General features: G+C 44.7%; 1 protein-coding gene across 4 annotated transcripts in view; it reads right to left on the minus strand.

The window, feature by feature from the left end:
- Mark1 (microtubule affinity regulating kinase 1) overlaps window positions 1-17,100 on the minus strand; it is a 106,917-nt gene extending 89,817 nt beyond the window's left edge. The window contains exon 1 of one of the 4 annotated variants that reach the window (XM_006988620.4): window positions 16,900-17,100. In XM_006988620.4, coding sequence (XP_006988682.1) covers window positions 16,900-16,950 — 51 coding nt within the window. In that variant the 5' untranslated portion in view covers window positions 16,951-17,100. The remainder of the gene's footprint in view (window positions 1-16,899) is intronic. The other 3 variants (XM_016007065.3, XM_006988619.4, XM_076548149.1) reach the window with 3 other exon arrangements.
- Window positions 17,101-25,157: the final 8,057 nt, after the last annotated feature.

The following is a 25,157-nucleotide window of genomic DNA, read 5'->3' on the forward strand; positions in this document are numbered from 1 at the left end:
AATCACCAGTCTCACTACATCCCCAGTCTGTAACTCTGATGCAGCTGGCTTGATAGAATACTGGAATGGCCTCCTGAAGATGCTGTTACAACGCCAGCTTGGTGACAAAACCTTGCAGAGCTGCAATAACATCTCCAGGATGCAAAATGTACTCCAAATCTGTAACCGAAACAGGATGCCATGTGTCCTGTGGCCAGTATCCACAGACAAGGACTAAGGCATAGAATCAGGGGCCGCTCCTGTAATGATCACCCTCACAGATCACTACAGCTTTGGGTTGTTACGGCTGGGACAAGGAGGGATGCTTCTATCAGGTGTCACAGCAATGGCCCACTGACTTACAGCTGAGATTTCTCTGCGAAGGGAATTAACAGGCCAAGAAGGTTACTGCACTAGCTGGGGTGGCTGTTCCTGACTGTCAAGGGGAAACCGCTATCGTGGAAGGCTTGCTGTAAGGTGGAGAACATCTGACATGAAGGAGCTCCTCCAGGGCCCTCTTCCTGCTCTCAAGTCCTGAGCTAAGTGAATGGAAAATGATAACAAGCCAAGACAAGCCTGACTTCTGATGGCGTAGACCCCTGAGGAATGAGTTTACTCACTTTCCCAGGCATGCAGCTATATTCAGTTGTCTATCTGCTGAGGCCAAAGGAAATACAGTCTTAGGAGAAGGTCTGCAAATATATCTATGACCACATGACTGACAAAGAAACAAGGACCCTTAGACTTAAGAGTACTTCTTCCTTATTTTTCTATAAATGTATCTGGATATTATTAGCTAATTCTTTTCTTTCTTTTTTAAATTCTCCTTCCCATTTCCCTATCATCCAAAATAAAGTGTTCACATTAGCATAAAAAGGACAGAGTGATTGAAGAGCAAACTGAACATCACCCAAAGACGGATGAAGGATTTCTTATCTTCTTTTGAGGGAAGAATTAGAATGTCTTTTGTTATTTAGGATTGCAACATCAGGTAAAAGAATAATCTTGCTGTTGTCCTTATTTGCAAGTTAAAACCAGTTTAGAGCAATGTAGAGACATTCCATACTTTCAAAGAATGGCCAAATTGACAAGGGATAGGTTGTTGTAGTTTCTAGTGTGTTGACTGAGCAAAGCTAGAACTCTGTTTCCTAGAATTCCCTCTTCCCTGGGTCCTGGGTTAGAATTGGCCACAGGAGAAACTTGCACAAGATTTGGAAGGCAGAAATGAAAACAGTGGCATCTGTATGTGCTAAAGGTCAGTACAGAGGCAGACACAGCTGATGTGCTGGCTTGCCATACAGGCACGGAGCAAATGGCCAGGTTGCACAGGGCCCCCAGCTCCCTCTCATCACCTACCTCAGTGTTAGGATACAAAAAGCAATGGGGCAGACCCATGCTCCATTGTGTCCCTGCAGATCCCATTTGTACTTACACACATCATTCATATCTCCTTTCTGACCCATGGCCCTGTGGACACTAGCCATCTAATTTCTGACCGGGAAGCAGCAACTATATATAGGATGTTTAACTACCTTCCACAGCAATGGATGTACAATCCCACAGTGAAAACCTTATTCTGTATTACTCATAAGACACTCCCACTTCCCTAAATTCTGAATTCTAATGCATTAATATATGTTAAACTCCCATGTGTCCACTTTGAGAAGACAGCTGAATATGGGAGATTTATATCTATATTGTATATAAACATATATAATACATGTGTGTTTTGTTTTTGAGACAGTCTTTCTACATAGCCCTGGCTGTCCTGGAACTCACTAAGTCGACCAGGTGGGATTATATTTCTAATTTAAGTCACTAGTATGCTATTATATAAGCTTGACTAAGATGAAATGAATCTTTCCTAGTTTAAAAAAATTCTTTAGGCATTATTTTTAGAAAATAGAGGAGAAATATCTTGCCTTAAGAAGCAAGACACATACGAAATACAAATAAACAGTTTCTTAAAACAGCCCCCAAGCCTTGCTCACCAAGCTATTACCAATAATTCCTAAGGGGTAAAAATGTAAACATGATGATTCAGAGAGCACAGCAGGAGAAAAACATCAGACTCTAGTACACACGTGACACTACCCAAATCAGCTTTTCAGCCTGTAGGTTCCCTGTCTTTCTTTACATCAGGGTCCAGTGAAATGAACGAAGTCTCAGGAGGGATTCTACAAGCATGTTTGAAGCAGTGATCAATCCAACTACATTTGCACACAGCCCCAAGAACATGATCTATACAAAGAACACGGAAAGAACAGCAAGTGTGGAGAGAACACGGACCTGGGGCAGAGGGAAGGTATTCTCATCAGCAACTGTGAATTTCTTCACCTTGGTTCTGGTTCTTTGGTTCTTGTATTGAGTATTTACTATTGCAAAGTATGTTACATGGGCCTAATGAACCACGTCCAGGCAGACGTGTCTTGTCTGCAGGCAGGTAGACAGACACCAGGGATCACAGAGAGTCGCCAAGGTGAGTTTTCATTTGAGAGGTTCTCCTCTCCCAGCTACTCCCCACTCACCAAACCGCTCCTCTGGGAGGCCTTCACTCACCACAGCCTGCCAGAAGTGGAGTTGATACAACTGAGTCTCCAGAGGATAAGTGAACACATCTGCCTAAATTAATTCTAAAAATATGGTGTCAAATTCCTTTGCAAACTTCCTCGTGCTTTTATTCCCACGAGCAACAAAGTGTTACAGTAGATTCACATCAGAAACTGTAAGGTGTTTTTTCTTTAAATTATTACATTTGACTAACACTATGGCAGTCAAGCTTTATTCTGTGACCTTTAATTCAGTTACATTAATTAAATTTAGCATATCCAGTAATTATTCTCTAAGTTACTAGTTATGTCAACTTAAATATGAACATCATGTTTTTAATGACCGGGAATTTTAGTTGGTGACTTGAACTACGTACATGAACACAGGGAGAGAGGTCTCTATCGAGCATGCCTTGGGAGTTCACAAAAGTGACCAGCACTTTAAGAGTAAGTACCGTGTCTAGACTGCTGAGATGGCACAGCAGGTAAAGGCACCTGTTGCCAAGCCTGACACCTGAGTGTAACCCCAGGACCCAAATGGTGGAAAGAACCAACTCCCACAAATTGTTCTCTGACCTCCATATATGTGCTGGAACACATGTAGTGCTGCAATGCCTCCCTTGTATTAAAATTTAAAAAAATTATCTACCCAACACTACCTCAGATTTTTAAATCCTTCGTTATTTCCAGAAAATGACTATATATTAATTGCACACATTTCCTAAGCATTTCCAGCACAGCTATGCTGTACACGGCACACATGCATGTGTGAAGAGAAAAGGGTATTCTCTTGGTGTATCTTGGCTGTTTCTACAAGGCAGCAGGGGCAGTTCTGCAAACTGTGATCTCCACTGCTTGACTGATGTGGTAATCAGAGGTCTTGATCTCAGAGTATAGCATTATAAGAAGAAGAGACTTACAGAAACTATAGTTCCGTTTGAAAGCCTACCACAGATTACATCCACAGCAGAATCAGCAAGGCAAGTAAGACTGGATTCTGGAGACAGTAACCTCTTCCTTGACAGGGTTTTCCCCATCGTGACTTTAGGGAAGAGAGGCCATGCTCAACAGGCACTTGAGGGGTTGAGGAGATGAAGATGACTAAGAGGAGACAGCAAAGGAGAGGATGCACTGATCCATCAGACATGAGCACAGTATGTCACTAATGTCCCAGTGAGACCCTTGGCCGAGACTGGCCAACAGGCAGAGGGCAGACACAGAAGGCCTGGCTAAGGCAGCCTGGAGAAGCCCACCTACAGTGGTCAAGGCTCTGTCACAGACACTGGCACTTCCCCAAGCCTGCTTCTTAGTATGTCAAAATTCCAAGTATGTAAAGGGTGTCTGTAAACATGATGCTAAAAGCTCTCCATGGACCATGACAAAGCAGCCTGCTAGATTGAAGTCTGGGGTGTTCGTAAAGCACAGAGGTTCCAAGTCTGCAAGTCTACTCAAGCTAACCTTCGACTTAACCTCTCCCAGGGTTGTGGTGGACCCTGGATTAGTTCTTGCTAAGGTATATGAGGCCCCTCTACTCTCCGCCCATTCCCCGTCTTCCCTCCAGTGTGACTTCCACAGAGCAGCTTGGCACGAGAGTCCTCTGTCCATCTCCAGCAGCCTTTGTTTCCTGCCCTCCTCAGTCAGATGACAGGGCACTGTAACTTTCTGCTGCACTTGTTTGCCTCTGGGTCCTGCTCCCTCTGGGCTCTGAGTCTCTCCAGAGCAGGGTTCCGGTTTCACTGCCTTTGTCTCCCAACTGCTTTCACTTATGATGAGGCGAACAGAAAAGGAAAGAAAAGACAACCTCTTTCAGGCAGTGAAAGCTGCTCCTCTGACCCCAGGAAGAAGGCAGCCACGCTAACCCTGTCACCATACCCTTTACCAGCAGGTCATGAAGATTTTGGACAGTGCCTAGGCTTGTTTACTCCTTAAACTAAATTGATAAGATGGCTGGAACAGAACCAAGGGCACTGTGTGGCCTCTCACATTGTTCGGGGTGTTTCTGGTTTTTAGTTCCCTGTCATGTCTAGTCTCATAACGGCTCAGCACTTCACGCTGGGAAAGGGAGGGAAGAACGGGGATTCTTCCTTAGCCGCGTCCACCTCACAGCTCCAGGGGCCTCACCCCCTCCCATCTGCCTCCGAAGCAGACGGTCCCTGCTATTTCCTATTGCTGTCACTGCTCATAGAAACAGAGTCGTCATTTCTGACACTCTCTGAAGCCTCCGATGAAAGAAGGTGCTTGTGTAATCACCGCCACATACATCAGTAGACACCCACAGCAGGAGGTTTGGGGAAAAGCATTCCTTAAGCTAAAAACTCTTTGAGAGCACCTGATGGTGTTGAGAGAGATTAGGGAATGTGAGTTATAAAATCTGCCCCTTATAAACTCATTCTACTGATAATAAATGAAAGTAGACTTTGGTTCATTAAGTCATTAATAGAAGAATATAGAAAATACCCATTTAGGAAGTTTGTGTGAAGTCCCACTTTAATTAGGAAGAAAGCATTTTGACCACAGGCAAGTCTAGAGCAAGGCTAAACTCTGATAACAGTCACAGCCTCACCTCTAAACCAGAGCCCCAGGATCACTGTCCAGAGAAACCAACAAAGTCTTACAGATTATGCACACTAGAAAACAGAGCAATCAAATGGAGAGTCGAAAACTAGGAAGGTACTGACCTCTAATAGTGCGAGCTTTGCCGTGGTCAGCAAACAACGTGCTAGTACCCAGTGAAAACGGTTCTCGGTGTGAAATCTGGCTTAGTAACACGACACAGAAAACTGAAGGACAGAACGCTGCAAGCACACTTTACAGCAATACCTGATTTCAATGAGAAAGCACCTCACAGACGTGGGTTTAATTACATTAATTTCATTATGCTATTCAGATTTTAATCCATCTGTGAGTTTGTGAAAATGTCTATGAAAGTTCTGGTAGCACACTTCTCTCCTTCTTGATGACAAGTGGCAATTTTTGAAAGCCAGTCATTTAATAACTACAATAAATGGTTTCCAAAAATCAATTGTGATTTTGGAAATGACATACCACCCCCTCCAAAGTTCCAGGAAGATCGAGGATGAGGAAACAGAAAGACTCTAAGAACCAGAAGTCGTGGAGAAGGACTGTGAAAGTCCATGTTCTAGACACAGCCACTGCAATCACTGCAACCGGGGTCACCTGTGCTGGGCCTATACAAGGCTGGCCCTGTTACGGGCAGTTACGGGCAGAGGATGGGCTCCCTAGCCCTCCCCTTCTCTGCTGAACTATTGGCAGATTCTGGGCGAGGGGGACGTCACTGGCTTCAGCTGTATATCCACTGCGGGGCCCAGAAGCTCTGGTGTGTAGCTCTAAAGCCAGGGTTCAAACGCAGCCCTACATAAGACTCAGTGAGTTGCCACAGAAAGACATGAGTGTGGGAACGTGTTCTGTAGGGAGAGGATAGGTTGACAGGGGTGGGAGGGAGACGAGAGAGCAGGAAGAGAGAGTAATTAGAATGCCTTATATACCTGTAGGAGACTGTCAGAGAGCAAATTTAATTAATCTAAAAACTTTGAAGTGAAAGACTTGAAAACAAAAATTGCAGACCTTTTTAAGTCTGCAGGTAGAAGAGTCTCACACATGACACATTTTTAGGTTCATAAGATTACATAAAGCTTTTCCAAAAACTTCATTTCAGGCTTCTTTCTCCTGGGGGGACAGGAAACACATACTTTTAAGGCATTGTGAAACTGGAAGAGAAACACCCAAAGGCAAAACAGAAAACAAACAAACATTTCAAAAAGAAAGATAGACAGACCAGCAGAAAATGACCACAAAAGACAGAATTGCCCTGGGGTCAAATTCTAAGCCTTGGACCCACCGCAAAGTTTAGAGCTGAAGCCACAGCTCCCTGCCTCCCTGACTGGACAAGTGTCCCAGGTCAACAAGATCTCACCGGAGCAGAAACCTCCCTCTCCCTCCCACCTGCCTCTATGTAGGAAGTCATTCTCTAACGCCAAGTTTCACACAGATAAAACTAGGTAAACAGAAATTTGCTATCAAAAGAGAAGAAAAAACACCAACAAACCAGAAATGAAAACACCACATGACAGATATTCACAGGAACAAACAGTAAGGAGCATCAGATGGCAGGATTTCCAGAAACAGAATGTAAATGCCTACATATTAAATGCTAAAGAAAATGAAATCACAAAGAAGCAAGGAGGAGGAGGCTACATCACAGACAGAGGACTGCAAGGAGAGTCCAGACCTTCAGAAATGACAACTAGAACAATGAAACTCAGAGTGGGCAGATGTGGAAAGGGAAGACTGGGATGTGGGTCAATGCTCCAACTAGACTAGGGACTGCTGCTGGGCTGGGCTGAGAAGCTGACAGCGGTACACTGTAAATGTCACTGAGGAAACCAATGAAACACACAGGAAGAGAGCAACAGCGAGCAAGACAGACAGATAAGCCTGACAGAACATTTAAAGCAGCATCAGGACCAACCACTTCAATAAAAGACAAAGCTCCAACTAGATGCTGTCAATGAGCCCTGCTTTACATATAAGGACGCCTGCAGGCTGGAAGTCAAAGGATAGAAAAAGATATTCCATTTAAGCAGTAACCGAAAGAGAGCAGGGGTGGCCATATTTATATCAGATAAGATAGAATCTTAAAATTTGCCATAAAAGACAAAGAAGGACATCACATAACGACAGAACAATAAAATAAAGACGATACAACAATTACAAAAATATATGTGTTCAACATCAGAAGATCTGGATTATAAAACCAACATGGACAGCAACACAACAGTAACGGATTTCAATACTCCACATGCAGTAATGGATACGGCATCAATAAAGAAACGAGGAGGTGAACAACAACACAGACCAAATGGGCACATCAAAAGCATCCCATGCTGATATGGTGGGACACATCTACAATCCTAACACTTGGGAGGCTAAGGCTGGAGGCTTGAAAGTTTGAGAGCATCCTGAGCTACATGGTGAGACACTGTTTCAAAAACCAACAAGGAAAAAAAAGGAAAACATTCCATACACCCAATAGCAGCACAATATATACTATTCTCAAGTACACACACAACAGTTTCCATGATAGGTTACATTACACACACATACGTATACACACACACACACACACACACACACACACACACACACACACACACACGCATACACACAAAAATAGATAAAATAAAAAATAAAGCACAAACTTAAGATCGATATGATACCATGTATTTTTTTCCAACTCTAATGGTGTGAAACTAAAAAAAAAAAAAAAGGACAGAAGAACCAGAAAATAGACAAATTTGTTGAAATTAAATATATTCCTCTGAAGAACTCTAATAAACCTACAAATACTCTATTATGAAGATACAGAAAACCTAAGCAGATCTATAACCAGTAAAAGGAGTGAATCTACGATCAGAAACCTTCTACTAAAGAATGACCAGGAGCAGATGGCTTCACTGATGGAGTCGGCAAACATTTAAAGAAGAACTGACACCCATCCTTCCAAGCTCTCCCCAAAACTGAACAAGAAGAAATGCCATCTAACTGATTTGTGAATCCAGTGTTACACTGATACCAACGACTAAGACAGTATCCTAAGAAGAGAAAGCCGCAGGTCAACATGCCCAGTGACTATAAACAGGCACAAACATTCCCAAAACAAGCAATGAACGAGTATATCCAAGTCAATAGCATGTTACAAGGATCATATGCTAGAGTTCACACCTGAAATACAAAGATGGCTCAATGTGCAAAATCAGTGTGATATACAACCTATCAAGACAAGAAGAATTAAAATTCTATAATCATCTCCACAGATACAGATTTTATATGTAAGCATTTACATCAGACAAGATCCACTGCAACACTCAGCAAATGGGATGAAAGGAAACTACCTAAGTGTAATGAAGACCACTTAGGAAAAGCCCACAGCTCACCTAACAGTTAATGGTAGGACAAAACAAACAAAAGTTGTCTTCTAAGATCGGGAACAATGGCAAATGACCATGCTCACCATTTCCATTCAACATGGTTCTGGAACTCTTAGCCCAAACAATTCAACAAGAAAAAGAAAAGGCATTCAAATTAGGAAGGAAGAAGGAAAAATACCTGTGTATAGTTGAGACAATCTTATATGCAACCCCATTTACATCCTACAATAACCTGTTCAACTTAATATACAAATCCAAACACCTTCAAGATCCAAAATCAACACACACACACACACACACACACACACACACACACACACACTCAGATGTGTGTCTATCACTAACAAGGAACTATCTGGAAAAAAAATTCAGAAAACAAGCCAATTTTTAAAATACCAAAATGAATAAAATATTTTGGAATAAACTTAACCAAAGAAGTAAAATATTGCTGAAAGAAATTAAAGACAAAAAATGGAAAAGATAGCCCATGTTCATAGATTAGAAAAATTAATACTGTCAAAATGTCCATACTATGGCTGGGGGGGTGGTGGCGGTGGTGGTGGTGGTGGTGGTGGTGGCGGTGGCGGCGGCGGCGGCGGCGCATGCCATTAATCCCAGCACTCTGGGAGGCAGAAGAAGGTGGATCTCTGTGAGTTCAAGGCCAGCCAGGTCTACAAAGCGAGTTCCAGGACAGGCTCCAAAACTACACAGAAAACATTGTCTCAAAAAACAAACAAACAAAAAAAAAAAAAAAAAAAAAAAAAAATGCCCATACCACCTAAACCAATCTATAGGCCCACTGTAATCTCTATCAAAGTTCAACCTCGTATTTTTGTAAGAACAGTAAAACATCTGTGGTAATTTGAATGTAATTGGCCCCCATAATCTCACAGGGAGTGGCACTATTAGGAGGCGTGGCCTTATTGGAGTAGGTATGGTTTTGTTGGAGGAAGTGTGTCACTGTGGAGGCGGGCTTTGAGGTCTCATATATGCTTAAGCCACACCCAGTGAGACAGACCACTTCCTGTTGCCTGTGACTCAAGATATAAGGACTCTCAGCTCCAGCACCACATCTGACTATATGCTACCATTCACACCATGATGATAATGAACTACACCTCTGAAAATGTAAACCACCCCAATTAAATGTTTTTCTTTTATAAGAGTTGCAGTGGTCATGGTGTCTCTTCACAGCAATAGAAACCCTGACTAAGACAACATCCTAGGGTTCATAAAGAACCACGAAGGACTCTGAATATCCTAAACAATCAACAACAAAAGAATGAAACTGGACCCTCACCCTACAACATTAAAATTAGGCTCAACACAGATTACAGATTTAACTGTAACACTTGAGCTATAGAACTCCTAGAAGAAAATGTCAGAAAAAAGCTTCATGATGTAAATCTTGGCAATGATTTACTGGATGTGACAGCAGCCCAGGCTGTCACCGTGAAGGTAGATGAGGACAACTAGAGCAGAGACCACAGGGAAGACCAGGGGAAGAAGACCTCCAAGATGGGAGAAGGCAGCTGCAAGCTATGCGTTTCATGTGGAGCTACTATCCAAAATGTATCAGGGATTCCTCACACTCCAATGGCAAACAGGTCAATATCCTGATTTTAGAATATGCACAGGACCTGAACAGACGTTTTCCCAGGGAGTATTAACAAGTGGGCCACAGGTGAAAGAAAACACCAGGGCCACAGCAGAGCACCACTTATTAGGGTGGCTGTTATCAAGCAGGGTTTGGTTTTGTCTATGGTTCTGAGAACTGAACCCAGGGCCCTGCACATGCTAATCAAGTGCACTGAGCTACATCCCTACCCAGGATTGTCATCGTCAAAACTGAAATCATAAGAGTTGTCAGAATTCTGAGCTCAAGTAGAGAAACCAGAACCTGTACACTGTTGTTAAAGATGTCAAATGTTGGAGTATCTATAAAAAACAATATGGAAGTTCCTTTGCAAATTAAGAATATAACAACATGTAACCAACCAGTCAACTCCACTTCTTGGTATTTATGCAGAAGAAATGAAATCAGGATCTCCAAGAGATATTTTCATTCCAATGTTTCTTGAAACACTTACCCTAGAAGGAGAAACAAACTAATATACATCAACAGATGACTGGATAAATAAAATACACTATATACTCACAACAGAATATTATTCATTCATAAAAAGAAAGACATTTTGCCATATATTGAAACACAGATGAACCTAATGGACACTATGGAAAACAAAAATACACCAACCACAAAAAGATAAATACTATGTGACTTCATTTTATGAGTAAAGTAACTGAAATCACCAAAGCAATGTCGGTGCTTGCCAGGGCCAGAGGAAAGAAAGGGAGAGTCACTGTTCAGTAGGTGCAAAGTTTCAGTCCTGCAACATAAAATTACTAGATACTTGGCTAACACGCTGTTTACAGGTAATAATACTATACTGCATACCCAAAGACTCACAAAAGTAGAGCCCATGAAAGGTGTTTTTAAACACAATTAGAAAAAACATCAACAGACGGGTTGGGAGACATTTAAAGACAACTGAAAACAGACACAGCAACACTGCACAGAGTAACTGCACTACAGACGACAGAGAAGCAATGAGGTGGGGAGAGGCATGAGTCAGGTGAAGACACAGGCGGACAGGACGGAAGCGCAGCAGAGCCAGTATGTCAGCGACACCAGAGGGAACAGACCCAAGCCAAGGCACAAAGGAACCATGGCGGACACATTTCTAAACTGAGGAAAGTCAGGCATCTACAGAAGGCAGAGCTTAACTACACAGCTCGTCATTTAGAAAAACAATGAACTAGTAAGAAAAAGGAAGATGTTTGCGTGTCTGGGGAGCCAGTCTGGGTATAAAAAGGAAGACACTGGGGGTGCCAGAAGAAAACATAATAGTTGCGAGGCACCAGAAGCTATGAAAACATGAATGCACAGATACAAAAAGCAAACAGGATGAAAATAAACCTATATCTAAACACACTACAGTAAAACTCCAACACCAAAGAGAGAGAACCTTAAAGAGACACACCAACAAACATAGCAACATGGAAGGGGAAGACCTGGCAGGCCCTAACCCTGAACAAAGGATGAAGACAACGAAGGGTAACCTTCCCCAGGGAAGAGCCCCCCAATCGATATTCAACACCAAGAGGCTGGCCCTGAAGTCACACACATGCAAATTATACAAAATGGACCGAGCATGCTGTATTTCTATATTTGGGCACACACACAGACACACACATACACACGTGTATATGTACTATATAACAATAGGCATATGTATAATATGTATATATAACAATCAAAAGGATACCATGAATGGGAGGGGTTGGAGGGAGGAAAGGGAAGGGAGAAACGATCTAATTATATTTTAGTTAAGAAAGAAAAGAAAAGGAGACAGCTTGCCAGTTATCAGACACATTCTACCAGAAACAGCATGATCAGTAGGCAATGGGACAATTTTCTGACCCTTAAAGAAGTTAAATCAACAATCTAGAGCTATAGACTGAGCAAAGCTGTCTTCCAATAATAAAGGCAAACTATTTTCAGATTTAAAAAAAATTTACAAGCTGAGCACAGTGGTGCACGCCTTTAATCCCAGCACTCAGGAGACAGAGGCAGGCGGATCTCTGTGAGTTAGAGGCCAGCCTGGTCTACAGAGCGAGTTCCAAGACAATTAGGATAATGAGACACTGTCTTGATAAAACAAAACAAAATTACAAATGGCTATCGTTAACCAAACCAACTTTTTTCTCCATTTGAGACAGGGTCTTACTCTATAGCTCAGGCTAACCTCAAACTTTGGATTCTCCTGCCTCAGCCTCCTGAGCGCTGAATTTACAAGCATATGCCACCATGCTCAGGTTCACCAAAAGAACTTGCAAGAATGTTCACCAGGAAAAAGAAAAGGAAAGCCTTAGACAGACACAAATAATGAGGACTGTTATTTGAAAAATCAAGCAAAATAGCTAATTGTGCACATTGTAGGCTTTCAGAGAACACAGAAGGCTAATGACGCGGCTAGGGGGCGGTAGTAGTGCTTACCACCAACATGACAACCTAACCCTGCGCTTCACACAGTGGAAGGAGAGAACGGATTCCTCAAAGCTATCCTCTGACCTCCACTCTCCTGCCATGATACCTGCCTACAAACACACACACACCAAACAAGAAGACTGAATAAGAGCATCAAGATGGAGAAATGACAATGTTCAAGGTCTTTCCTTCCCAGGTGACTGTCTGGACGCCCACTCTGGAGATCACTAGCCTGGATTCATACAACTCACCAGTGGTTGCCGTGATCTCAGCAGTCCTGCCGAACCCTGCAAGCCAAGCCACAAAGGGTTTGGGAGTGTGTGATAAGGGGAAAGGCAGGGTACTGCAGGCGACTGAGCACTAAGGACCAGAAGAGGTTAAGAAAAGCATATCCTGTTCTTCTTCCCATGTGGGACATTTGTGCTCTTTTAAATCTCTAAGCCCAAACCAAACAAACCACCTCCCAGAAGCAATAGCCTGAGGAGAGCAACAGTTTAAGAGGTCAGAAATCTAGTATGACCTTGGGCAGGTCACTTGACTCTCTGGAGCCTTGGGCTGTGTACTGTAATGTCTACCCTTCGTTTTGGTGATAAACAAACTGGTTCGAAAGGGAATGTGACAGCACCGATCTCTCACACACATTAGTCACCGAGCCAGGCAAGGACAACAGAGAGAAGACAACCAGGCAGCAAGTGAGCTGCGCGGGGCAGGTACTGGGACGCACGCAGGGGGTCCTGAGCAGAGCCACCGGGGTCCTGAGCAGAACCACCGGCAGTGAATGCGCGTGCAATCCACTTGTCTTTCCACCTCTACATAATGGTGGCCACTGGTCATCTACATAATGATGGCTGCTGGTCACATTGGCTACTGCGACAGCTTGTTAAAGTTGCCACATGAATTTCCAGTCTATCGAAAGATACACCAGTAAAAGGATTAGTCATTGACTTTTGTCACGCTGATCTCTAGTTAGGAACACAGCACTGATGTCAACACAGACAGACAGCCAGGGAGGGCACTGCTGACCCACCAGCAGAGGCTTTCCAAAACACTTATAAAAGTATTTCATTGAAAGAGGGAAAGAGATTTATTAATGTATTTTAAAATAGTTTCTAAATCCATACTGGAATTATCCAAAAATGACCTGACAGCAAAAAAAGAAGATAAGCAAGTTTTTCAAACATGTTTCTATTTTCCCAGACTCACTCTTTACAACCTAAAATCAAACACAGTTTGCAGAAATTCCATGCTTTGTAACGTGTCTTTTCTGCTTCACTACAAAGTGTTTACTGCCTTAAAAGCTAATCACTGTTTCCTGTCGTAGTTAGCCAGGTGAAGCCTACCACAAGGCACACACAAACCATCACCTAAGAAGACTGCACACTGAATGTCCTCCAGAACAATTCTTTCTCTGCTGTACACAGTAGGAAGTTAGACAGCTGGGCCACACAGTCCCTCCCGGAATTTTAAATCTTGAACATGCATCCATGATATGGGGAAAGATTAGATATTGTATATTCCCAAAGACACAAAATATGGCATAAGTAGCCGGGTGGTGGTGGTGCATACCTTTAATCTCAGCACTCGGGAGGCAAAGCCAGGTGGATCTCTGTGAGTTCGAGGCCAGCCTGGTCTACAGAGCGAGATCCAGAAAAGGCACAAAGCTACACAGAGAACTCTGTCTCAGAAAAACCAAAAAAAAGAAAAAGAAAAAAAAGGCATATGCATGCTGTATATGTTTAAAAAATATTTATGTTACCTGCAATATAATATTAATTTTTAAAAATTACTGTATTTGTTTATTTTAATTTCTAAGAGTAATAGTGTCTTGGCTACTGTCTTTAATATTCAAAGACCTAAAAGGCTTTAGTAAGTCATACAAGTAAACATTTTATAGATATTTTAAAAAATATGTCATGTATGGATATACTTAAAAATACATATGAGTACAAACAAATGCATATTTTGGCTACCATGCTGGCATTAATACATGCACTGACAAGCAAGTTTGTTACTCTATTCCACTGATGGGAGGTAAGGAACATGGATAGTGCCACTTATGACTTCAGTGGTCATTTAACAGCCTCCAGTGGTGGCCTCTTTGATCAACACCTGGAACACTTACGAGCCAGTGCGGCCCTAGCTACCCACAGTCCTCTACTGTACACTACTGGGGATTGCATTTATCTCTTCTGTCAGCTCTTAGTGGGGAGAGGCCTTGTCTTCGGCCCTTCTGAATTCCCTTCCAGTCCAAAACCAGAGTTAAGTGCACACTCACTGATTAATTAACAGCCATAGCAGAGTAGATATTTTCCACAGCAATCAGGAGATAATTAGGACGTAGATAAAGTAAGCTACACGGGGAGGCGGTTATGTAGCAGAGGAGAAACAAGAGCATTGGGAGTCTCCGAAAGAACATGTGCAGAACAAAGCAGATGAGTTTACCCAGCACAACCATGCTCAGAAGGCACAACAAAACTCCTAATGCTGCCACTGCTCAGCTCTGGAGTGCCCTGGTTCTTTTGTTCTTCCGTGGGAAGCCGTGTGTAGTGCCATTCCTTCCTGCCTGGTTCTACAATGCCATCTCATGTCTGGATAAAGACGCCTAGCCTACAAGCCTAAAAAGAGGTGTAGGAGTCAAAAACCCAAGACAAAAATCGAACAATGTGCTTTCTCCCTTCACAGGTTAGCACACACGGAATTCTGTTCATAAAAGCAAAGGTCATCATCTGTTTGACTTTTCATTCTCACTCTTGAATGACGGGATTTTTTTTTTTAAATTAATTCTTTGGCTTTAAAAAAAAATCTATTCCACCAAATTCTTTGCCTTTTTCTTCAACCTCCTTTAGCCTCCCAATGAAAATCATGCATCAATTCCATTTCTAAAACAACAGTTATAATGCAAATTAAGCTATAATGTATGATGGAGACAGCCTTGGTGTCTTTATCGCCCTAAATGTATAACACTAGAGAGGACAAAGCGTACCACACATCTTCCTAGTTCTTCTAACAATGGTCTTGGTAGAATTCATTCTCCCTTCAAATAACTACGATTGCATTTCTGTGATCCCGGGCTCGCGATGAGACACCGCGTTCCTGTCTCATTCAGCACTTCAAGAAGTGAGCGTGCCTGTCTCTCCTCCCTATCTTTTGTCTCAGAACACCCCAGCACTTCAGGATGATTACTTTCCCACCCCTGTGAAGTCACTGGTACATTAAGCACTGGAGCACTGATGAGGTAAACAGACAACCAGACAGCTCTGGTCGGCCAACCAAAACCTAGAACCCCCCAGCGCCTTAAAACTTGGGCAACCAGACCAGACCCTCTGGAGCCTCGGGAGGGCCCTGTACAGGTCGTGAGGATTTTAAAACAACAGTGACAGAAAGCCACCTTTCCTGCAAAGGAACTTGCACACACATGAACACAGACAATCGGACTTCTCAGAAGGTGAAAATACAATCGGCCTTGTTCTCGTAGTTTTTAAGGGTTCAAACACCAAGAACATCTCTGTCTTGATTTTTAAAAATTAAAAACAACAACAAACAACTCTTGAGTGCAATGAGAACAGACACAGGGAAATCCTCCCTTCAAAGAAATGCACCTGGTGACACTCCCGAGCAGGAGAGGTAACTTAAAAACCTGTCCCTGAGTCATGAACCCTGGATGGAGGAAACGAAGCCAGCTGGCTTCCTGGGGCTTTTAAAACATTTTTTCTCTCTCACCCTGGGGCTACAGAAGCTGTAAGTGAAATTCTTCTACTCATCACTCCTGAGAGGAGTATCACAGTGATTTAAAGTCACACACACACACACACACACACACACACACACACACACACACACACACACACACCTCTACTCCATTGCCTTCTTTATTCCCTAAGGTGCCCATGCCCCCCCCCCCTTTAACGTGAACCTGATTTTACAAAAAGCAAAGTCATGGGGCAGTGCGGGGTGCGGTGTGTGTGTGTGTGTGTGTGCGCGCGTGTGTGTGGTGCGGGGTGTGTGTGTGTGTGTGTGTGTGTGTGTGTGTGTGTGTGTGTGTGTTTGCCAAGGACTCAAAGATCCAGAAAAAGCAAAGGGCTGAAAGATCCCAGGACAGCCACGGTGTTAGAGGTTCGGCTGGCTGCCTGGCTCGTGGGCTGTCGCCAAGCATCCATTCACTCGGGGGTGTGGGGTCGTCACGAAGCCAGCCTGGGTGCCCACCCTCTGCCCTCCATCCCCTTCCCCATCCCCAGGCAGGACCTCCTCCTCCTCCTCCTCCGCGGAGCGGAGGGCGGCCCCGGGCCTCCCGGGGTGGGGATGGGGAAGGACGGGGTAGGGGTCAGGCCGGGCTCGCCCAGGTGGCCGCGCTGGAGGCTCGGGGGGGACTCACGTTCTCTGTGTCCCGCTCGTTCACCGTGGGCAATGGCGTCCGCGCCGACATCTTGCGCGGGCGGCTGGGGTCGAGCCCGGGGGGAGGTGGGGGGTCCGGCGGGTCGCGGGCCGCGGAAGGGCTTCGGCGAGGGCGGGCGGGCGAGCGGGCGCGCGCGGGCGGGCGGGCAGACGAGCGAGCGAGCGAGCAGGCCGCACTGGGGAGCGCGCGGCTCCCGCAGGCCGCCGCGGGGCGGGAAGGCGGGCGAGGACGCGGGGGGCCGGGCTGCGGGGAGGGGTGGGAACGCCGGCCGGTCCGGGGCGCGACGGACGGGCCGCGCGGGCTGACTGGAGGGCGGGCGCCCCGGGAGCTGCCTCAGTGCGGCGCCGGGCGAGCGCGGCCCTGACAGCGCCGCCCGCGCGCCGCCTCAGGTGAGCAGCGCCGCCGCCGCCGCCGCCGCCGCCGTCGTCGTCGCTGCCGCTGCCGCTGCCGCTGCCGCATCCGCGCCGGGCCCCGCGGCCCCGAGCCCGCGCGCCGCGCCGGGCCGTCCCCGCCGCGCTCAACCGGAGCCGCGGCCCGAGCCGGTGCGCGCGGAGCGGCGGGCGCGGCGCGCAGCGCCCCGAGGCTCTTGGCGGCCGCCGCCGGGTGGGCGGGCGCCAGCCGAGGGGCCTCTCTCCATTCATTCCCTCATTAGGGATGCGGGGCCGCCTCCGCCCTCCCGCCCGCTCGCCCGCCCGCCCGCCCGGCCGGATTTCACAGGGGACTCGCCCCACCCGCGCATCTGGCTGTCCCCCCTCAGAACCTCCCGTGTCTTGGGATTTGATTTTGATTCTTGGGTAGTTTTTTTTTTTTAAACCAGCACTGGGGACAACGGTGTGTTGAGGAGCGTAAATCGCAATCCCCTCCTTTTTTTAAAAAAAAGAATGCATTTTATTTGTGTCACTGGAGGGAGCGTTGGGTACCACCCTTCCATTCTCCGCGCCTTCAGTTCGTAGCGGTGCGCCAGCCTTCTGTTCAGTCCCCTTCTGCCCCGAGGTGGTGTTCGGGGTCAGGACTGGACACAAGGCACAAAAAGCCTCCTGTAAGCAGCTGGCCCAGAAAGCGTGTGGAAGAGGGCTCCCCGCACCCCACAGCATCCCTGGAGTGGGTGAGACTTGGGAATCACGATGTCTACACTGGCTGGTCGTCACTTCCTGGGATACAAGGAAGTGTCACTTAGGCCCGTTTACTTGGGGACAGTAGAAGGCTGTCTCTGATTGTGGCCTGGCACTCTCCTTCCAGATGGCTTTCTTGCCCTTCCATCCACCTGCCTGCCTCTCTTTAGGTCCTGTGCACACCCACACCCGTGCTGCGTGTTGTACTTTGTCCCGAGGCAATATCCTCCTGTTTTTATTCTGAGGTTTTGCACACTTGGCCTCTAGGATAAAAATCTTGCCATGTCTTCCTATTCCTTTTCTTTCCAATCCCCCCATCCCGCCAATTCCTTCGTGGATGGGCAGGCAGATAAAAGGAGAGACAGGTAGGACAAGATGGATGGATTTTGTTGAACAACTTTCTTCATCCTCAAATGGGAATCTTGGGATGATGGGAAATTCTTCCTCTTTCTTGAATGCATCCATTTGAAGGAAGAATTCCTGCAGCAGATGGTTTTTATCCTGACTCATTAAAAGTTGTTTCTGAAAACTTAACACTTGACCCTTAAAACACAGGCCTAAAAATAGCAAACACATATCTTGAGGGAATATATATATATATATATATATATATATATATATATATATATATATTTCTCTCTCAGTGTGCAGTCACTTCTAGAACACCAGCTGGGTATTTATTTCTTTAGTATCCTGTGTTGTAAATATTTCCCAATTCCACAAAGCAAATGAAAATCACAAGACCCCTTCCGTGGTCTCTACTGCTCAAATAGCACTCAGGCTTTGGAACCAGTTGCAAGGCCACAGCCTGAATTATGGTGTGTCCCCGGGAATGCCACACTTCAGAGATCTGGGTTCACCAAGATACACTGAGGCGTGAGTTGGCGCTTTTCTGATCATCTGAAGGCGGCTCACAGCAGCCCCACTGAACGCTCACACAGAAGTCCCTTGTGTTACGACTACATCTGAGAAGATGCTCTGCTCCACAGAGATAGCCATCATTTCTTCCATGGGTAGCTTGGATTTCACATATTATCTATGTCCTCATCCTTGTGGTGACCCGGACAGGCATGTTTGTTTTTGTTTTACAAACTTCCACTGAATTGGCTTATTCACGATCATCATGACATCAGGTAAGGGAGACACAGAGTAAGATATCTGGGATGTATGGGACAGTTCCATCTTGCACCAGTCACAGGACCTATGAGCTCACCCCTGTGAGAGATAAGGCTAATTAGAGACAGAGCTCAAAGGAGAGCCCAGGATCCTGGCCCAGTGGCTTCCACACAGAAAACTCTTTCAGCTACATCTGCTATTCTTTGCTCAAATATTAAAATTGAGCAATTATTATTTAATAATATTAAAGGACACTTTTTATGTCAACCCGGAGCAGGTTTCATAGCTATGGAACTAACATTCAAAGGGAATCATTTCTTAGTAACCCAGATCTATAATTCCATCTAATAAGATAGTCAAGAAAAACTCTACCTTTAAAAACTGCCATTTAGTTCATGATACTACCCACAGTCCCAGGCTTGGTGTATAATGAAAATACACTTTTCATAGGGGGAAAAAAAAACCAAAACCCACCTCTGTTTTATATCCCCAGTGTGATCTCTTCTCTCAAATAGCATAAAGGGTTAGGACAGATCAAAACTGTGTAACCTTAGCCCTCAATAATGAAAATGCCTACAAGCAAAATTTTCTTATGTAGCTTCTTATAGCTATGACTACGGAGAAATGGCAAAAGGAATGTTTTAAGGGTTTTAGCGATTCTCTTCTGGGCCATTAACAAAAGGTGGCATGTACAGATTAGAAGCCTCTGATGTACAGTGGTAGGGTTTGAAAGCTTCAGAAGAAAGCTGACGTTGTGACGAAACCAGAGAAACGAGGCTCCGCATGGCGCTGAACTCCCACGGGTGGTGGCTAAAGAGTACTGTTGACCATCGGCCCCACGGAGGACACTTTCCAGTGACTGCACTGGCCAGGACCATGGGCACCAGCTACACTGGGCTCCTGAGCACTTGGGAAGTCAATTTAATTTTTATTGATTTTGATCATAAATAATTTAAATTCAGAAGCCGATTCAATTCAGTATTTGGACGTTTTCAAGTTACTTAGAAAGAATATAACTGTTGTGATCTACTTTTTCAACTCTAGATTTTCTGCAATCTAAACACAAATCAAGGGTTTCTCATGAAGATGTAAACACCTAAGGTCCGGGGACATGACTCAGCAGCAGGTAAGAGTTCTCGATAGATAGGCAAACACAAAGACCTGAATCCCAAGCATCATGTAAAAAGCCAGATATGGCCACTCTGACTGTAACCCACGACTGGGGGGGTGGGGGGGTCAGGGGAGAAGGGATGCTTAGCTCGGTTTAGCTCCAGGTTCACTGAGAGACACTGTCTCCAAGGGACAAGACACACATACACAAGTACCGTACTCACATACCACACACATGTTCTCTCTTCCTCTCTCTCTCTTCCTCTCTCCTCTCACACACAAATACACATACACACATACAAAATAGCGCCTGACTTAGACTGTACTATAAGTACCAAATGCATATGTTTTAAAGAGTAGGAGAATAAAAGATGTAAGACATCTTATCAGCGGACATGGAGTGCATATCAAAAAGCAAATATTTTGATATGTTAAGCGAACAAAAATACATGATTAAAATTAATTTCAGCATAATTTTGAATTTTCAAGTGTAGATACTGAGGAATGTACTCTTACATAAATGGCTTACAGTCCATGTCTATTGCACAGCCCTTCTCTGTGAGTTCAAATTGAGAATAAAGAGGTTTAGATGCTGAAAAGTCAAAGGCCTTGATTAGAAGCTATTAATTATTTATTCTGTGGAGAGCGGTACCCAGCACGCATTTATTGAGTAGCATGTGCCCAACAGACACTGTTCAAATAGACAGTTAGTTCTTCACTTAACGGTGACTAGCAGTAAACATCATCATCTTTTTAAGGAGTTTAGTTAAAAACATGTTAAAAGGATAGATACAAACAAGCATGAGCAGATTACAGTCGTTTGTCAACAAAGAATCAATCAAATGATAGCAGCATTAATAGTAAATTCATAAAACTACAGATTTATTTTATCAAATGCATTAAAAATATCTAATGTCCAAGGCCAGCAGAATGGCTCAGTGTGTAAAAGCTGTTATGGTATAAGCCAGGCAACCTGAGTTCTATTCCCAGGACCCATGTAAAGGTGGGAAGGGAGAACTGACTCCATAGAGTGACCTTTGACCTCCACTCATGTACTGTGGCACACATGCCCCCTCCCAACTAGCCACGCACACAACAAGTTAATTAAAGTGTAAAATATATCTAATGTCTAACGGACATGGCTGGACAATAATTATTTATTGAGAGCAGACTTCGTTTCAGAGTCTCCAAGACACTTACACCTTTTCATTTAACCACTCAGGATGATGACAGGATGGACAGTTCTGTAAGGTGATAAGGAGTGGTCTCAGCTAAAAAGCAAACAAACAAAAAACAGGGCTAATGGCCACCAACAAAGAAGTAATTTCTTTTCATAAAGAACCTGGGTCCTGACTGCGTTCCAAGGCTTAGCAAGTCCTATTGTCATTGTGTGTCAACATTCGTCACTCAAATTGTGGAATGGACAAAGGTTTCGAGATAAATTGCACTTTAAAAACTGTAAGGCTGCAGGGTGGTGGTGGCACACGCCTTTAAGACCAGCATTCAGGAAGCAGAGGCAGGCAGATCTGTGAGTTCGAGGCCAGCCTGGTCTACAGAGCGAGACCCAGGACAGACAAGGCTACACAGAGAAACCCTGTCTCAGAAAACAAAAACAAACAAACTATAAGGCTGACCTAGGGAGGTGGCTTAGTTGGTTAAGGCGCTGGCCTTGCAAACATAAGGCCCCAAGTTCAATTCCCAGAACCCATACAAAAGGTGGGGTATGGTGGTGAGCACGTAAAATGCCAGTCACTGGGGCGTGCTGACCAGCCTAGCCCAGCTGGCTAGCCCCAGGTCCTAGTGAGATCTGCTTTCTTTTTTTAAAGGTGTGGGGGAACAAAATGGATGACTCCTCAAGAGTGACACCTGAGAATGACCTCTGGCCTTCATACGCACACCAAACACACACACACACACACACACACACACACACACACACACACACACACACGTGTACCCACAGGCATGTGCACACAACACAAAATTAAATTAAATTAAAAACTCAGCAGGAGAGGGCTCAGCAGTTAGGAGCACTGGCTGCTCTTCTGGAGGACTTGGGTTTGATTCCTGGCACCCACATGGTGGCTCACAGCCATCTGTAGGGACCCAATACCCTCTTCTGGCCTCCTTGGGCACTGCACACACATGATATGCATACATGCTGGCAAAACAGCCATACACATAAAAAACAAAAACCTAGAGGACTGCCTCTTGCAGTCTATACGGCCACAGAGAGACTGCAAAATCCTCTGGCGATTTACACAGCACTTGTCCTCACAGTCTCGGTGCACACCAAGAGGGCCGGCCTGAGAGTCACCCCAGTATACTCAGCGTTCCCACCTCCACTCTCACAACCAGAACCCATTTCTAAGTGACAGGAGCTCTCCTGCTGTTCCCCACAGCTCTGTGATAGGCAGAGCTGGGCTGTTTGGAATTCCCCAGTCACTCAGCACTCCTCGACTGCTCCATGCCTGTATCATCCGCCCTCCCTTCCTGGAACGTCCATCCCATCTCTCTGCCTGACCGTCTGGGGGCTGATACTCCCCTTACCCTACAGCTGGTCAACCACTGTCTGTGTTAGCTTTGCAAGGCAGACATTTCTTTCACTGTTGCTTCCTTGCGCTGGGTCTCTCACTTGTCCCTGTGTAGCTGCGTGCTAAGTAATACCACCTTTTAATTTTTCCCCCCAAAGTCTAGTGTGGTGCCTAGAATTTAGTATATGCCCAGTTTCCTAAATCCTCCATGTTTGGAGATTCCTCCACTTCCAGGTTCCCTTGAGCTTTGAAGAAGCATCATAAAGGAATTGAAAATATGTTCTAAAACGATTATTAAATATTACACTCAAGGCATAGGAGTAGATAAGACTTCACACACTGTTCAAAATATTATCCCAATAAATGCTAGTGACTGGGTAGAAAACTGATTCTGTCTTGTCTCTGATAGACAGATAGCTTTGTTTGTTTGTTTGTTTGTTTGTTTGTTGTTTCAAGACAGGGTTTCTCTGTGTAGCTTTGGAGCCTGTCCTGGAACTTGTCCTGGTCTGCTGTCTGTAGACCAGACTGGCCTCGAACTCGCAGAGATCTGCCTGCCTCTGCCTCCAGAGTGCTGGGATTAAAGGTGTGCACCACCACTGCCCAGCAACAGGTAGCTTTGATGGAACGCTGGAGGGCTACTGTCTGTGGTCTTCCTGCAATCATTCTATCCATACTGAGGAGCTGCTTTTCAACAGAACACTCTTTCAAGTGACTTCCTACGCACTGGCTATACCATACTAAGCTCTGCTGATACCAAGCACTTGGACAGGAAATAGCCCTTCCAAGTAGGTTGTACACGCTAAATTGGAATTACATGAAAAGGTATGTTAGAAGCCAGAGAGCTAGCAGATCAACCTCAGAACAGTCTTCAAAAACTGAGTGACTCAGTGGTAAACGCCGGTCTAGATGCACAGGACCCTGGAGTTTATACTCAATGCTGCAGATAAAATCAATACAATGAAACTGTGTAGCCTCTACTTAAAAGTCATTCAAGTTGCCGGGCAGTGGTGGCGCACGCCTTTAATCCCAGCACTCGGGAGACAGAGCCAGGCAGATCTCTGTGAGTTCGAGGCCAGCCTGGACTACCAAGTGAGTCCCAGGAAAGGCGCAAAGCTACACAGAGAAACCCTGTCTTGAAAAAACAAAAACAACAACAACAAAAAAAAAAATTCATTCAACAGCCTGAGCATCACAGAGCCACATGGCAGTGAAAACCAGGGATGCGGCCTATGCACATGGCATTTGGTGGGGAGTTCGCACCGGTCTTCAGCAATGCTGGAAAATGGAGGTGAAAACTCAGCATGGGTAGCATGCTCTTCAAGTAAAGGGACAGCTGTTGCATATGGATTCATAGAAGTACAGATGTGGAAGCACCCACCACGACAGACAGACAGCTTCCAAACTGGCTTTTGTAGTAATATCACAGGGGAAGAAAGAAAAAAAAAAGCATCCTTTTAATGTCTCACGGTAACCACCCTAAAGTAAGAAATTGGTTATCTTTCACCTAGTATCTGTGACTACAAATGGAACACAATGTAACATAATTTTCCTTTTTAATAGCCTTGCAATTTCAAAACTTGATTTTACAGACAACATATTAAGTGAATTATTCCCATGTGTTTTATACTAATTTTGTTACTATAAAATATTAGCTTTGGGGATTGCAGAGATGGCTAAGTAGATAAGAACACTTGCTTGGTTGACATGAGCATCTGAGTAACCACACACACACACACACACACACACACACACACACACACACACACACACACACACCATGCCTATAACCTCTGTGCTATGGGGGCTAGAGACAGGAGAATTTCTGGAGCTTGATGGCTACCATTCTGCCTTTTAGTTCAGTGAGAGCTCCATCTCAAGAAAATAAGGAAAAGTAACAGAGAAGGACCCATTACTGACTCTCTGGCTCGTGCGCGCATTTATACCCACATACACAATACACACACACACACACACACACTAGCTTTGTAGTTTCCTTTCATAAACTTAATTCATTTTTCCTAGTTTAAATGTCTCACAACTTACATTTCGGTGGTTTTCTGACTTTCCTATGTATGAATATCATCACCATTTGTCATTTTGCTTTTCATTCATCCTCTTAAAAATCCCCAGCCCTGCTAAGGAGGTGCTATTCTGAGCACCTCCGAGAGAGCAATGGAGGACAGACAAAAATTCCCACCCACATACAAGATTACATTTTGATAGGCACTTTCTGCATCCAGAGCTTCAGATTCTGAAGCTCCCGTAATGCCCTTGCCTGGTATGCCTTGATTATTTCCTCTTTTAACTAAAGAAGTACCCAGGTAACAGTTCTAGCATCTATATGAATTGTGTTAGCGGGGTCTTA

The sequence above is a fragment of the Peromyscus maniculatus genome, chromosome 11, assembly GCF_049852395.1.
Source record: "Peromyscus maniculatus bairdii isolate BWxNUB_F1_BW_parent chromosome 11, HU_Pman_BW_mat_3.1, whole genome shotgun sequence".
Taxonomy (NCBI): domain Eukaryota; kingdom Metazoa; phylum Chordata; class Mammalia; order Rodentia; family Cricetidae; genus Peromyscus; species Peromyscus maniculatus.